The sequence below is a fragment of the Dipodomys ordii genome, unplaced genomic scaffold (assembly GCF_000151885.1).
Source record: "Dipodomys ordii isolate 6190 unplaced genomic scaffold, Dord_2.0 Scaffold47, whole genome shotgun sequence".
NCBI classification, from domain to species: domain Eukaryota; kingdom Metazoa; phylum Chordata; class Mammalia; order Rodentia; family Heteromyidae; genus Dipodomys; species Dipodomys ordii.
The window spans coordinates 10,442,146-10,458,596 of record NW_012267263.1 but is presented as its reverse complement, the minus strand read 5'-3'; the positions used below and the strand labels follow the sequence as shown (position 1 = coordinate 10,458,596).

Below are 16,451 nucleotides of genomic sequence, written 5' to 3'. Positions count from 1 at the left end.
TCAAGGCTAGCGCTCTACCACTTGAGCCACAGCGCCACTTCTGGCTTTTTTCTTTTTGCTTATGTGGTGCTGAGGAATCGAACCCAGGGCCTCAAGCATGCAAGGCAAGCACTCTACCACTGAGCCACCTTCCCAGCCCTCTTTTTCCATTTTTAAGTTGCCAATTTACTCCTAAAATGGGAAGCAATATATAATCACTCAACCTTTATAGCCAGAAATATAATTCCTCCTGGCAGAGCCTCTATAGATATGGCTATAGGTCTGATTAAATCCACTGTTCCTACTTCAAATGTGGTGCTTTTATTTTCCAGTAACTTATTTAACAGTAACTTATCATACAGCTTTAAAATATCTTAGGCAAGCTTTTAGAGAGAATTCTTGCTACTGCTGAAAACAGAGTTCCCCATCAAAACTGGGGATCAAAGCTGCTTTCTTTGCAGATTTCAAAATCTTTTGTATTTCCTTTTGGTAAAACAGAATCAAGCAGTTAGTGCTACTGCCCAAAGGGGAGCAGTAAACCACAGTAGTCAAGAGTAGGCCTTGGAGTTAGGGGCTTCATGTTCATATCCCTACTCTGCTACATGGTATATGAATTTGAGCAATGACTTCATTTTCTTTTACTTCTGTGACTCAGTTTCCTTATATCCAAGATGGGGACAATGATAGCCACCTCTTAAGAAAACATAATTAAGCACTTAACACCACTGAGTGTTCTGAACAGTCAACAACAATAACAACAACAACAGTAGCAGCAACAGCAATTGACTTTTCAAGCCAAAGCATTACAGGTATGCTTATATTTATAAGCATACTTTACTTTCTAGAATATTCACATGTACCAAACTCTCTACTCTTTGACCATTTGGGTATCCCTGGCTATCCTTTTTTAACCAATCTACAAAACAAGAAAGATGTATTAGCATATAAAACATTAAAACTTTCCACCAAACAGCATGATGATTTATATCATCCTGTTATTTAACTCTTTATCTATCACCATGTAACAGAGAGAAGAGTTAATTAACTTAGAATTTCCTATCCATGTGCTATTCCCCAGCACCAAATGAACATAATTGATTGAATTATTCAGAACATGGTGCCCTGTCCCCATGAGTTCCAGTTAGTTGTACAGGCTGTACCATAACAAGCCGAGACAGTTGTACTTCAAAGTTGGGCTATGGGCAAAAACATGTTGTAAGTCATCACCGTGTATAGACTTGCAAGATTTGGATAAAACAGCATAAGCTACCATAACATAAAAGGCTCGGTAATATGTACTTTCAAATACACTGCCCTCAATAAGTTAACTAAACTTGTTACCACAAAGTAAGAAAATCTATTAATTATACACTTGCACTTAATGATCACATTCTGTGTCATCAAAAAAAATTAGCACATTTTCTACAATCATTCCATGATAAGATGTTCAGGCTATAAACTCAGCCAACTCTGAAATAATGAGCATATTGTACATAATTCATTATAATATCTAGTTTTCTGGAAAAAATTCCATCACTTTAGCAAATAAGCTCTGCTTTAAAGCACAACAAAACAAAGGGGATCAGTCAGGTCAGTAACAAAAGCCAAAGAAAATTTTGCAAGGGTCTCGAAAGGGGTCTCTGATGCACAAAAAAATTCTAAGGACTTTTATATCCTAAGCATCTGAACATACAACTGACCTGCCAAGACAAGACTAATGAGTGCTACTAAGGACGTCAGCCTTTAAGTTCACAGATGACTTGAAATAGAAAGGGCAGGATTATGTTTACACAAACCTGGCAGCCCAAGCAAACGGCATTCTGTATTGTCCAAGGCGGCTACACACTTGCTTAGCTGTCCTGTGCACCTTCTGGGCTGTCTAAGATCAGAAAGAAAAAAAAGATAGGGAGAGTCATCTGGAAAAAGAATAGCCTCCCCAATTGACCAATACAGAAACACCAAAAAGGTACAAAGCAATAAAGTACCACACATAAAATACAACATACATCGGCTATTCATTTTGCAAGACTTACACATTTCTTAAAGGTTTGTTGTTTTCTCATTAAGAGAGACTTTTCATATTAGAAGATAGACAAGACAGGTGTAGGTTATTTTTGTGCCAAAGACCTCTACTAAGACCATTTTAAGGAGCTTTGACATGTGTGTCCTTTAGCATAGCAGGCAGACACTTATCATTCTTGGGAGAAGTTTGTTCTGGATACAGTTGATCTTTCTATTCCCAAGATAATGCACAAGTGACAAGAATCAATGTAATTACTTTAGTGTAGGCAGGAGCCGCTGTCTGTGCAAGGAATGAGATGACAACGGAGATAAGTTGCCTACACCACCTAAATGGGCCATGAAGGGGTTGTGAAGCGCTGGCTGGATTTTTATCCCTAGAGATATGGAATTCGAGAAGCCTTTATCTACTTTCTCAAGACTTCACAAGCTAGTCATATGTCTCCTCTGCATCATTCACATAATAAATATGCAAAATATGCAATGTAGTGCGACATACAACAGATTAGTAATCCTCTTTTGTGTGTGTTGGGACTTGAATTCAGGGCCTGGGCAATGTCCCGTAGCTTTTTTTTTTTGCTCAAGGCTGGTGCTCTACCACTTGAGCCACAGCTTCACTTCTGGCTTTTTGGTGGTTAATTGGAAATAAGACTCTCTCAAACTTTTCTTCCCAGGCTGACTTTGAACATCAATCCTCAGATCTAAGCCTCCTGAGCAGCTAGAATTACAGGTACCAGTACCCAACCTGATGACTCTTCTTAAAATTTTTTTATTGTTATTATAAAGGTGATGTACAGAAGAGTTAGAGTTATATGCCCAGTAATTTGATGATTCTTTTTTTTAATTTAATTTAATTTTTTTTGTGAACATACTGAGATGACTCTTAAACATACAGTAGCTGTAGTGCTACTGGTGAATTGTGCTACAAACCTCATCAAGCCTCAGTTTCCTCATTTATAACATGAGGATGGGATCAGATGACTTTTTAAACATTTGGATGTGATGTGTAATGATGATACATAGGTTAGCATAATGCTGTTGGCATAATGGGGAGTATGCTCTTCACCCCTGTTTCACTAATTATTTTTAGGATAAGTCTTGCCCTAGTGCATACCTGAGCCATGACCTGCCTATTAGAAGCTTTCTATCATTACTGGGATTACAGGTGAATACTATTTCACCCAGTTTCTCGCCATGGAGACAAGAGTTTCATGGACTTTTCTGCCAGGGTTAGTCTGATACCTCTTTCCTCCCAAACTCAGACTCCCACATAGTTTGAGATGACAGGAGCATAACATTTCATCCACCTATGGGTCAAGAAGAGGCCTCAAATTGTGATCCTCCTGTTCTCAGCCTCCCAAGTCGCTAGGATTTTTAGGCATGAGCCACACTGGCATTTGGCTAAAAGTTGCCAGCTTTTGTTGTTGTCACTTAAGTACATTCAGCAAACCAGAACAGCAACAACAAAAATCCCTACCATTTTATTGTACTTGCAAATCATGAAAGAAAGACGTAACATTGGAAAAATGTAAGAAAGGTAAAAAGTCAACAAAAATGGTAGCCCTTTGGATTAAATACATGGGAGTCCAGAGAAAAACTCCTTGTCTGGAGTGAAATGGGAGGATAGATTGGCACGTGGACACTTAGAGACTGGCTCTCCTTTCCCAGATCTGACTGGCATCCTCCTTAGGCTGTATGAAGTACTGGCAGTGAAGGAAGGGCGGTAACTGCCAGAGGATATTATCTTGACTCGTGTATATGGCCTTCAGCTCTTATTTTGATAAGCCAGTAGAAAACAAATTGTTATGCTAACATTATAAGATGAAAAGGGGAAAAGACCATGTTCAAGCTGCAGCATACCTACTCACGTAACGCACAATACGAAAATTTGCAGAGAATATTATTTATTTTCTAATTTAAGAGGGGTCTCTGACAGTGTCACTTAACATATCAGTACAAGGTAAAGTCTAAAGTAATCTCAATTGTGTACAAATAATCTTTATAAATACCTTTACTGGATCTGAATTTTTGATGTAGGGTTCTGCACAATGTGTGATATTCCCTTGTAACACCTTTTCAATTCTGGCAACTAGAAAAATTTCAGGATGTGGATTTATCACTGAGAAAATACCCTGGAAAAAATTTACTTTAGTTAGACTTTTATGTAATACTATGCATATGGCTATTTGATTAACGATATGTTTAGTATAGAATGCTGACATTCCACATTAAGGTCATACTCAAGTTTTCTAGAATAGGCAGTACTTAAAAAAATTTTTGTAGACAAGGTCTCATTGTGGGCTGGCCTTGAATATGAGATCTCATTACCTCTACCTCCTAAGTGCTGGGTTTACAGGTGTGCACCACCACAACCAGTAGGTAGCACTTCTTTTCTTACAGATTTCAAAGCTCCCAGTGTTCTTTTTTTATGTTTTATCCATTGTGAGGCTTGGATTCAGGGCCTGGGTGCTGTCCCTGAGCCTCTGTGTGCTCAAGGCTAGTACTCTACCACTTGAGCCACAGTGCTGCCTCCAGTTTTTGAGTGATTAATTGGAGATGAGTCTCACAGGGACTTTTGTGTCTGGGCTGGCTTTAAATCGAGATCCTCAGATCTCAGCCTCCTGAGTAGCTAGGATTACAAGCATGAGCCACTGGTGCCCAGCCCATTGTTCATTTTGAAATGGATTTTATATTTCGTTACCAACTTCACATCTATTAACCTCTTAAGTACAGGTGTCACTATTGTATATTAGCAATAAAATAATGTGTATTTCTCAAGTGGAACTAGATATACATTTTTTAATGCAGCTGCATGTAACTATAGAGTAGCTACTCACACTTAATTAATAGTGATTACAGTTAAAAAGAAAATCCTTTACCATTATGCCTAATATAAAAACTAAATCACCTTATACTCAACACTCCTTTGTTGCACTTAGAAAGAATTCTGGTGCTTTGAATGCAATGGCAACAAACAGAAAAATCCAAATACTTTGTGTAGGACACTAATATAAAAGCAACCCAAGTTGCACACTGCTTTAAATATCTGTGGGATAACCTTATCATCCTCCATCTTCTTTGGTCCTTCCAAATATAGCATCATCTAAATACTGTATTAGTTGGTTTTGTTTGTTGCTTGAAGGAACACCATACAAATGAATTTGAGGAGAAAAAAATCCATCACCAAGTCTGTATTGACTTCTATTTTTTCTGTTTGGTACATTCCCAATTTTGTTAATAGAGTGATTTTCAGTTTTTAAAGCATATCAAACAGAGTATCTCATTTGTTCCAAAAAGAAGCTGCTGAAGTAGATGTGCACGAGAGAAAACAGTGTAAGAGTCTAGCAATTTCCCTAAAGTCAAAGACTTATAATGAGCCTGGTGAATGGCTGATTCAGCTTTAATCTCCCAAGAAGCAAGCATGGAATAAAGTGGTTAACAGCAGCTCAGGAGTCATATTTCCTGGGTTCTAATTCAGGCTTTGCTATTTATGGTTTAGACAAGTCTGATTTCTTCTTCTTCTTCTTTTTTTTTTTACAGTCTCAGATTTTTCATCTGTGCAATGGGGATAGTAAGAGTAATCACAATTTCATATAAACCTCTTGCATATATTCAATGGAATGAAGCACACATGGTGGAGGCTGGTTATTACTAGGGTAGCCCATCAAAGTGTGTCAAGGTCACAGAACTTGGCTTCTAGTACTGCCGGAACATGCTGCTCGAGCTGTGAGCTGGGGCTGGCAGACTGCCCTGCAGAAGGTATGCTGAGCAGTGTACCTAGAGAGCAATCTTTAAAAAAACAAATTCTAGTTGTTTCTTTCCCATCCTGCCCTTGCCACAGTTGAAGTTCTTTTTGAAAAACTTTCCTAAGTGCTTCTGTCATGTTAAAACCTGTGTATGTGTATTTGTTTGTTTTTGCCATGAGTTTTTCCTGTGTTGGCAGACTGGTTTCAAACTCTTGGTTTCAAAAGATTCTCCTGCCTCAGCCTATTAAGTTGCTGATACTAGAAGTGTATGCTACTACATTGCTAAATCGATGGAATACCATGTTAATCTTAAATACAAATGTGACTTGTCTCTATACATTATACAGGACAAACATGACATTAAGTGGATACATTAGATATAAAATTGCATGCATATGTTTATAATATGCATAATGTATACAATGTACATAAACCAAACATATCTGGAAAGGTATTTACCAAACTGTTATTATATATGAGGTAAGTGTTGCTTCTGTATACATTGTATAATATCTGCATTTTCTGCCTAAAAAATGTACTTATCTTTATAACTATAAAGGAAAAAAATCAATGTTTTTATTTGGGGAAAATTCAATCTCTTCAGCACATAAGCAGCTTGTTGATATACCTCTTTGGACTTTACTCCTACCCATTTTCTTTCATTTCCTTTCAGTTACAGAAGCCCAGAGGGCAGACCATCAGCTCTGATCTGCCTAATCTCTATGGCATCCAGTCTGGTCAGAGGTCAGAATGCCAAGGAACTGTTAGGACTCTTATCTAAAGAGCATTCTTGGCACCAGGCAGAACAGAGGAGCATGAAGCTGGGACCCATCTCTTTTCAAGTAGAACCCCTGTATCTACTAAAGAAGGTGTGTGTGTGTGTGTGTGTGTGTGTGTGTGTGTACTGAACTCAGGGCGTGTGTGTGTGTGTGTGTGTGTGTGTGTACTGAACTCAGGGCCTGCGTGTGTGTGTGTGTGTGTTTGTGTGTACTGAACTCAGGGCCTGTGTACTGTCTCTTAGCTTTTATGTTCAAGGCTAATGCTCTACCACTTAAGCCATAGCTCCACTTAGGCTTTTTGGTGGTTAGAGATAAGAGGACTTTCCTGACTGGCTGGCTTTGAACTGCAATCCTCTGATCTCAGCCTCCTGAGTATCTATCATGACAGGCATGAGACACCTGTGCCTAATTTATAGAGTTTATATTTTTGTGACACTTCTAGGGCTTGAACTCAGGGCCTGGACACTGGCCCTGAGCTTATTTTAGTCAAGGCAAGTGTTCTTCCACTTGAGCCACAATTCCACTTCTGGGTTTTTAATTGTTTTTGTATGAGATAAAAATCTTATGGACTTTTCTGCCCAGGCTGGCTTCAAACTGCATTCCTCAGATCTCAGCCTCCTAAGTAGCTAGTATTACAGGCATGAGCCACATGTGCCTGGCTCTATAAAGAGTTTTTGTGCTCCATTAAAACTACCTACTCATAATGGACATGGTAATGTAGGGTCCATTTTTCTTCAAAATGTAAATTTTGGACACCTTTTGTTTTTTATCAGAACATACAAACAGAGGTGTGTGTGCATCTCTATTCTCTGTCACCAAATACTTCCTTTGAATCTCACATCATTGTTGCACTGAAAATATTACTTTGCCAGTATGTTATCAACATGTTCTTGGTTTTCCATCTTTCCCTGTCTCCAACTTCAGTCATTAGAGAAATATACACACACAAATCTTCCAAGAGATGGAATGTCATTAAAAATTGGCCGGAAACCATGAAATAATGCAAGGATGTTGTTTCTTGTTCTGAGTATGGTACTAAGGCAAAAGATCACTCTACCTGCTTTATACAGCGTAACTGTGATTCAGCGATTCCATGAATGAAAGACTCAGGTGACGAGCCCTTTGGGTTTCCATCATTGGCTAGTTGGGCTGAAACACCCCACAGCATGTCACGAACAGATGGGGGGTTCAGGTCTATGTGAAAATCAGCTGAAATCTTACAGTTGTTTTTTATGTCAAATAAGGCAAGATTGATAAAAAAGGGCTCAACCTGGAAATGAAAACAGTTACATTTTAAAACAGAAGTTTGGGAGGAGGGGGAATGTATAAAAAGAAGACACAAATTACAAGATGATGTTTTTATGTTAATGTAGTTCCTTTCTGAGTTCATCATTTAGCTCAAACTGCATTATAGTGATTTGCCTAGAAGAAAGAGTGTTTAAGATAAAAGATTTAATCAAATGTTAGCTTCAATCAGGTGTAAAGAATTTCACAACTTATACAAATTTTGAAAGATACATAGAAATCGAAAGCTACATTTAAACAAAAACAATTACCCACAGATAAGTCATTGTTTGTATTTAGAGAATATTCCTCCCAATAATGCCAATATTTATAGCAGAAAGACATCTTTAATTTTGTCATGTTAAAACTTTTACTGCGCTACACATTTCCAAACCATTACTATCAGTCAACATCAAATTACTTGACAAAAGCTTTGTCCCATCAACAATTTTGGAAGACATGATTCCTCCCTACAGATGGCATTTGAGAGCTGGTCACAAAGAGAAATTTCATGCCAGATGGCATAAAGATGAACTCTTTACAAGTGGAAAAGTGCTCCGGTGCATTTCTGCCACTTCAGTTATTGCTATGGATATTTTTATAACTAGAAACCAAAAATAGGGATGAGAAGAAAATATACTCTCCATAGATTGTACAGTTTCAATTATTTTTTACCAACTCCAAATGATGCATGGCACCTGGTTATTATGTAGACCGAAGCAAATGTCATTCTATAGAACAGACTGCACAGCCTGTGTCCTCCTGTGGCTTTGGTGACACTTAAGTCATTGCCATGAACCAGTTTCACACAATAAATTGTATTTCTACCAGAACTCATAAATGTGAGGACTTTTCAGGTTTTGGGGTAGGGGAGCATATATCCCCCCCATCCTCAAAGGCAAAAACCCTCTTCATCTGCCATTCTAGGCAAGGCTTTCATAAATCCTCTCAAGATGAGAGCACATTTACATTTTGGCAAGAGAACAAGGTGTATGAAGTTCTTCCATGTCCAATTTATCATAATATACAGCAGTAGAATTTTCATCTAGTAAATTAGCTCTTAGTCATAAGAAAGGAAAAAACTGTAAATTAGCATAGAAGGAAAAGTCATACATACATTTGTGGGTGGTCCTTTTACATTATCTCCAATGTGACCCAAGATATTGAAAGTTAAATCATGGCAATTTACCAGGAATCGTTTATTACACTTTTCTTCAAATGGCTTTATATCAGGTTCAATTCCTGAAAAGTCCAGCCTCTACAAAATAGTAAGAATTATTGTAATATTTTTATTATCTTTAAGTAGTTGTACATAGAAGTTGACTTTCAACAAAGCAGTTTATCGGTATAATGCATCTTGATCGATGTCACCCCTTTCAACAAATCATCTTTTAAAAAAGATAGCGTTCACATGAATAAAGATTGAGAGAGACTCAGATTAATAGAGTGAAAGTGGCAGAATTCCAACAGTTCTCTCCACATTCCTCCTCTCAACTCTTTTTTTTAATGTTTTCATTCAGAAAGCCTTTATGGAGCTCAAACACTAATGGAGAAGGCCTAGAGGAGATGAGAAGAGTCTGATCTAAGGTAATGAGCAAGTCTCATATCCACATCATAGCCTACAAAGCCCTGTATGTCACAATTCCCTGATTCTTCTCACTCTTTGACCTAATCTCCTACCATTTTTGCCTGTTCCCCTATCTCTCTGCTCCAACCTCTCTAGCCTCCTTCCCTATTACCAGCATACCCAGTAGAGCCATAGCCCCAGGGCCTTTGCACTTCAGATTCTCTCACAGTAACCTTCTTTGCACAGATAGCTGCAATACCTGTAATACCTGTGATCAATTGGACTTCCACAGAGAGACCTTTTATAACTCCCTGTAGAAAATCACAGACTTCTTGACAGTCCATGCTCACTTTCTGTGATTTTTCTAATATTAATTTTTAATTATTTCATTGCTTATTGTTTATCTTCCCCCCCCTTAAAACATATGTTCCAGGATAGCAGAATTTGTTTGTATTATCCATTTCCCAACAGGCAAAATAGAAAGGAATATGTTATGGGAGGCCACAAAAATCACACAAAGGTGTCTGACTTAGGTGGTCAGACAGAGACTGATATTATGAATTTGGTTGTGAAGATTTGGGAGGAGGTGAGCAGAAACAAGTTCCATGTGGGATGTGTTGAATTTGTGACATTAGTAGGTAGTTGGAAAACTAAGAGAGGCCTGGGGTGGGAATCTGGATTTAGGTGTCAGGGTTATCTAAGGAAATAGGTGGCCAAGAGGGGTGAGAGATTACAATGTTCTTTGATGCCATTAAATACAATTGTGATCTAGTGGTAGTAAGATTCTTCAGTATAAAGGATGCTAAACTAAGTGAAACATTTAATTTCCAAGCTGGGTGAGAGAAGACCACCTACGTCTAACTAATAAACAGCAGGAGAGTCATATGCATAGAAACCTAATAAACACAGACCTCAACTTCAAACAGAGCTGAGGGATGTACACTGGCAATGAGATATATTTTTTACAAACATTGGTATTTTAAGATTAAAAACAAGTTCAAAACAAAAGATACGGGGAGTCAAGGAATTTCTTGGCGGGAAATTGAAGAATCTATTTCTTCTCATAGAAACCCCTAGAAACCTCAGTTCCCCAAGGCTCAGGCAACCTAAGTTCATCTGTTCATTCAGAACAGCTGAAACAGACTTACATTTTACTCACAAATGGGAAAAAAGTATAGATTGGGAGACAATTTCCTTTCCTTTCATGAAGGCCATAGTCACTTCAGGCAGGAAATGACTGGGTGAATTTCAGCAAAGTACACTGCCAGTATGGAAAATTCAAGCCAAGAAACACAAAAATTTTTCTCAATTACATAAGTAATCCAAGCCATGACAGGTATTATGCCCAAAGAATCTTAGATAATTATAGCTGTCCTAACTTGGCCTGTATTACTAACAAAATCCACATTAAAGAGGCTTACTGCATATGTGACCCTGAAGATGAATTTCTCCATCTGAGTCTATTTACCTACAAAAGGACTACAAATGGACAGGACAGCTTCCCCTTGAACATGTGTCTTGTCCGTGGAATCAGAGAAGGCAAGCCATTGCCATACAGAGCAATCCTAATGTTCACCCATTTATCTGTTCTCCTGTCTTACTCACACAGTGGAATGTGAAGAGGAACTGATCAAAGGGTACCAGGCTCCAAGCCTTTCCCTTCTGAGGCCTCTCAATGCAATGTTAAGACATATGGCATTTCCAGATAGCTCAGTTTGAGCATCCCCTTTGGTCAGCGAATGTTTCATTATTCCCTAAGGTCATTGGTTAAAAACAAACAAAAAACCAACAACCCATGTCTCTCCACACAAGCTGTGGCCTAAAGAGAAAGCTGAAATTATGGCTTGGCAGTTCACTTAGGAAAGGTACTTGCCACATTCAACATCCATTACTCTGTGGCAAGACTGTCTTCCATAATAAATATCAAATTCAATTGTGCTTAAAACTTCATCACAAATGTTCGTTTTTCTCTCGCTGTAGCTCACTGATAAACAACTCAAATATAAAATCAGTTCAGTTTCATGACCACAAAAACACTACACCACAAGTTTTCTAAAGATACTGGATTTCATTTCAACCACAGTCAATTGCCTCCTTTGTGTACAATGAAAGAGCCTGACATGTCCAATTAAGGCACAGTCATCAAGAGGAAATCAAAAGCTCAGACACACTTGGACCAAGTACATTTCTGAATGAATATCTTCAAGCTGACATTCCTGAGGCTGACTAGTCTACTTTCTTTTTACAAATAATCACACAACTGGGGACTAAAGCAAAATAATACTTCTGGGAGGAAAAGGAAAATTAAAATTGATTTCTCCCAATAATTTATTTTATCTCACATGTTTATTAAAGAAAAATGTTTACATTATTTGTATCCTATCTGCTTTTTTCAATTTCACACCAAATATAAAAATTCAAATAGAGAACAAAACCAAAATAAAATCAGTCTTTCCTATATTATCATACAATTTTTTTATTGAGGAAAAAATGTAGTCTTTATGTAGTATTTGTCTATTTCAAACAAAATTGGAGATTTTAATTGGAAATCTCATGTAGAAAAAAGGGACCAAAAAATCGGCCCCTCCAAATAGTTTTTTTTCTTGAAATAGTCTAAGTTAACAATGCCTATAATACTTATGTACTATAATATATAGACTTTTTCCATTCAAATAAGTCAGAGATTTAATTAGAAAATACCATGGAATTAAATCTAATATTTTATAAATACAAACAACTTACTACAAAAAGTAACTATGAGGTCAAAGTACGCATAAACATATACTTTGCTATAGCACTCTCCAGGTAAAATTGTATTAAGCCAGATATGAAAATTATTCCAACTCTACATGTCCACATCAAATGTGGAAAATAAACTTTTCATTTGATTCAGTACAGGGTACAGGGACTTGAATTCAGGATCTTGCATTCTCACTTGGCTTTCTTGCTCATGACTGGTACTCTACCGCTTGAGTCAAATCTCTTCATCTGGCTTTTTTTCCCCTGATTATTTAGAAATAAAAAGTCTTACAGATTTTCCTTTACAGGCTGGCTTCAAACTTTAATCCTCATATCTTGCCTTCTGAGTAGCTAGGATTACAGGCATGAGCCACCAGAACCTGGCTGACCCAGCATTCTTTATACTGAAGTTCAAAGAACACTGAAATCATCTGTAAACATTCTTTAGTTTATCCATATTGAGAAGCAACACGATAAGAATTTAGGAAACCCAGAAAATACACTCTCTCTCTCTCTCTCTCTCTCTCTCTCTCACTCTCTCTCTCCCTATACTAATTTCTTAAGTGACAGTCCTTGAATGAGATAAATATGAAAACCTATGATTCCCCACTAGAGAAAATATAAATGATTTCAATATTTCACAAATATCATTTATCTGATTAAGCAATAGTTCTTTCCGGGATTCTTGAAAAGAATATAATACCTGAACTTCCGAGTCAAAAGAAAAGAGATTCTGTCTTCCATCTCCTCTACTGAGTTTGTTTAGTTGTTCTGTTTCTCTTCCATACTAAAATTAAAACATATATGAAATATTACTTCATTTCCTTCAAAGCAGTATTAAATGCAATTTAAATATATAGTTTATGTGAAACTTGCAGTTGGACACAAGTATATCATTCCCCACTTTTTTGCCAGTCCTGGGGCTTGAACTCAGGGCCTGGGAACTGTCCCTGAGCTTTTGTGTTCAAGGCCAGTGCTCTACTACTTGACCCACAGCTCCACTGTTGGCTTTTTGGTGGTTAGTTGGAGGTAAAAGTCCCATGGACGAAAGTGGCGCTGTAGCTCAAGTGGTAGAGCGCTCGCCTTGAGCTGAAGAGTTGTGGGACAGCGCTCAGGCCCAGAGTTCAAGCCCTATGACTGACAAAAAAAAAAAAAAAGTCCCATGGACTTTTCTGACCAGGCTGAATATGAACCATGATCCTTAGATCTCAGTCCCCTGAGCAGCTAGGATTACAAGGATGAATTACCTATGCCTGGCTCACTTTCCATTTTTATATACTTAAGCTAGGTGAAGGATGTCTGCTTGGCTGGGGAGTTAAATATCACCATCACTATGACCCACAATAAGGTATATGCTCTCTGTGCATATCTTCATAATACAAGTTTGTACTCTGTAGAAAGTATAAAAAATAAATCTAGTTGGATGCTGGTGGCTCATGCCTGTAACCCTAGCTACTCAGGAGGCTGAGATCTGAGGATCGGGTTGAAGCTAGCTGTGAGACTCTTATCCGCAATAAAGTACTGAGAAAAAGTCAGAAGCAACACTGTGGCTCAAGTGGCAGAGCTCTAGCTTTGAGAAAAGAATGTCAGGGACAGCAGCACCAGGCCCTGAATTCAAGCCCCAAGATCAGCACCAAAAAAGAAAAAAAGAAAGAAACAAAGAAAGAAATCCAAGAGACTTTAGATGCAAAATAGGAATAAATGTGAAAACAAACTACATATACATAGGGTCAGTCGTGAAATTTTTCTGTCCCTGTAAGAACCACATAACAGATTATACAGTCTAAGAGTACAAGATTACCTGAGAGTAATATAAACTATCCTCCATAGGCTCAAGTGTTGAACCCTTTGTTTCATCTGGTGGCATAATTCTGGGAAGTTGTAGAAATTTTAGGAGGTAAGCCCTAATAGGAAAGAGGTCACTAGGAGTGTGCCTTTGAAGGTTACCTGGCCCACACAGTTCCTTTCACTACCTTTGCTTCCTGACAAGCATGAGTTAAAGAAGCTGTTCTACTACTCACTCCGGTGCATGTGGCCAAGTGATCATGGATTGAATTCTTTGAAACTATGAATAAAATAATTCCTCTCTTTTCCTTTCGTTTCCCTTTTCCTTCCTTCCTTCCCCTCCTCTCTTCCTCCCTTCTCTCCTCCCTCTCTCCTTCCCTCCTTCCTTCCTTTCCTTCCTTCCTGTCAGTCCTGGGGCTAGAACCCAGAGCTCAAGATGCTGTCCCTGAACTTTTTAGCTTGAGATTGGCACTCTACCACTTGAGGCACAGCTCCACTTCTGACTTTTTGCTGGTTAATTGGAGATAAGTCTTACAGACATTCCTGCCTGAGAAGTCTTTGAACCTTGATCCTCAGATCTTAGCCAACTGAGTAACTAGGATTACAAGAGTGAGGCTTCCTTTAACTTCTTTATAGCAGGTATTTGGTCACAGAAATGATAATGCTAATACAGGATGCAAATAAAACCTCTGAAATCACTTAAAGTGTAGACTAGAAGCTTAAGAGAGGGATGCATTTAAGCCAGGCGCCGGTGGCTCACACCTGTAATTCTAGCTACTCAGGAGGCTGCGATCTGAGGATCACAGTTCAAAGCCAGCTGGGCAGGAAAGTCCCTGAGACTCTTATCTCCAATAAAGCACTAAAAAACCAGAAGTGGTGCTGTGGCTCAAGTGGGAGAGCGCTCTCCTTGAGCTGAAGAGCTGAGGGACAGTGCCCCAGCCCAGAGTTTAAGCCCCATGACCAACCAAAAAAAAAGAGAGAGAGAGAGAGAGAGAGAGACAGGGATACATTTAAAAATAGAAAAAAGGATCTAGTAAGTTTGTGTAACTCAATAATCCAGGAAGAGAAATAATGTAAAAACATACATAGGTGTGACCAGGATTTAAACAAGTTGGTTATAACATTCTAACTGATTAATATAGAGTACATAGAGCAAAATATATATCCTACTAAGGTATGCAAGGTAATTAAATCTTCAGTTTCAAAATTGGTTCATTTCAACCCCTAAAGAAGACAAAAAATTACAAACTATGTCTGTTCATCAAAATCCTTATTCATATACATATATTTCCATATAAATATGATTTTCATAGGAAATTATATATGTCATTTGATTGGATATCAAGTACATAATCTGCATCATTAACCCCTTGCAATAATATTTTATGAATAACAGTAATCAAATTGAATAAAACTATTAGACCAAACTAATCAGGTCACAAAAACCTAGAAGTACTTCCTAGTGTCTAGAAAAAAATCTTGTTAGTCGGCAAGTCTATCTCTAGGAATACAACTTTTACAGTCTCTGTTTCACCAATTTGCTGCGGTTTTTCACTCAAAATTGATACTGCCAAATGGAATCCATCATTAAAACTTTTATAGCTAGCCCTGCATTGTCTCAGTAGAAGGCAAGTTGCCATAAGAACGACATACCTTCATCAGTTCCGGATGCATGCTCCTTTCCAAACTGGCCATTATGTTCTCAGCTTTTCCTTGGCTGCTAGTTTCATCATCTGTAAATTCATTAAAAGCAGATGTTCCAAACCATACAGACCATTACTAATCACCTAAGAGGACTACCCTATCTCTCTTGCCCCATCCTCTCCTACGAAATTTATTGCAAAGAATTCTGATTATGAAAGCACAGGGAAAACTTTAATGGTCTTTTGAAAATCTGCCATGAATTTCTTATCCATTTCAGTCTGGTCATATTTCATATGTCAGGGCCCATGCAGCACCAACTCTTTCAAAAAGTCTATCAACCTCCGCAGTCACTTTTAATCAAGAATCAGGTCAACCTTCAAGAGGAAGAGTTCTATATTCACCCTGCACAAAAAAAAAATTCCCATGGATCAAAGATAAGGGCTTCCCTTCAAATAATGAATCATTTAAAAATTCTGACCTTGAGTAGTTTCTACCGTTTCCTTTTTCTCTTGCACTAAACTGTCAGTATTGATCTGAATAATCTTTCTTAAAGTTATCAACCATTCTTCCATTTCCTGCTCAGTTTCAGCTGCCAGATAATGGCTGTACTTATCTAACATCTTCAGTTCAAAAGCATGACGGCGCATTTTGGGGCACTGGAAGAAGATAAAAAAGAGAAAGAAAGCATGTATTCAATTCATTAGAATTCTTTGCAATTCATACATTTTATTGGTGTGTGTATTTTTACCTCAACTCAGCACATAGGTGTGTGAAATACTCATACTCCTAGGTAGTGAATGACTGGATCACATATGCTTGTTGCTCCCCTTAGGATTACGATTTGGTGAGTAGGTGTTATCATTTCTGGCTCATGGAATCCCTCACATTTAGAAAATCAAACTAGCACCA

General features: G+C 38.0%; 1 protein-coding gene across 1 annotated transcript in view; it reads right to left on the bottom strand.

Moving 5' to 3' along the window:
• Dock11 (dedicator of cytokinesis 11) overlaps positions 1 to 16,451 on the bottom strand; it is a 196,254-nt gene that overhangs the window by 104,237 nt on the left and 75,566 nt on the right. The window contains exons 8-14 of the mRNA XM_013019742.1: positions 16,021 to 16,198; positions 15,552 to 15,631; positions 12,817 to 12,900; positions 8,925 to 9,065; positions 7,581 to 7,793; positions 4,008 to 4,130; positions 1,776 to 1,858 (exon numbers count right to left, since the gene is read on the bottom strand). Of these exons, the coding sequence (XP_012875196.1) occupies positions 1,776 to 1,858; positions 4,008 to 4,130; positions 7,581 to 7,793; positions 8,925 to 9,065; positions 12,817 to 12,900; positions 15,552 to 15,631; positions 16,021 to 16,198 (902 nt within the window). The remainder of the gene's footprint in view (positions 1 to 1,775; positions 1,859 to 4,007; positions 4,131 to 7,580; positions 7,794 to 8,924; positions 9,066 to 12,816; positions 12,901 to 15,551; positions 15,632 to 16,020; positions 16,199 to 16,451) is intronic.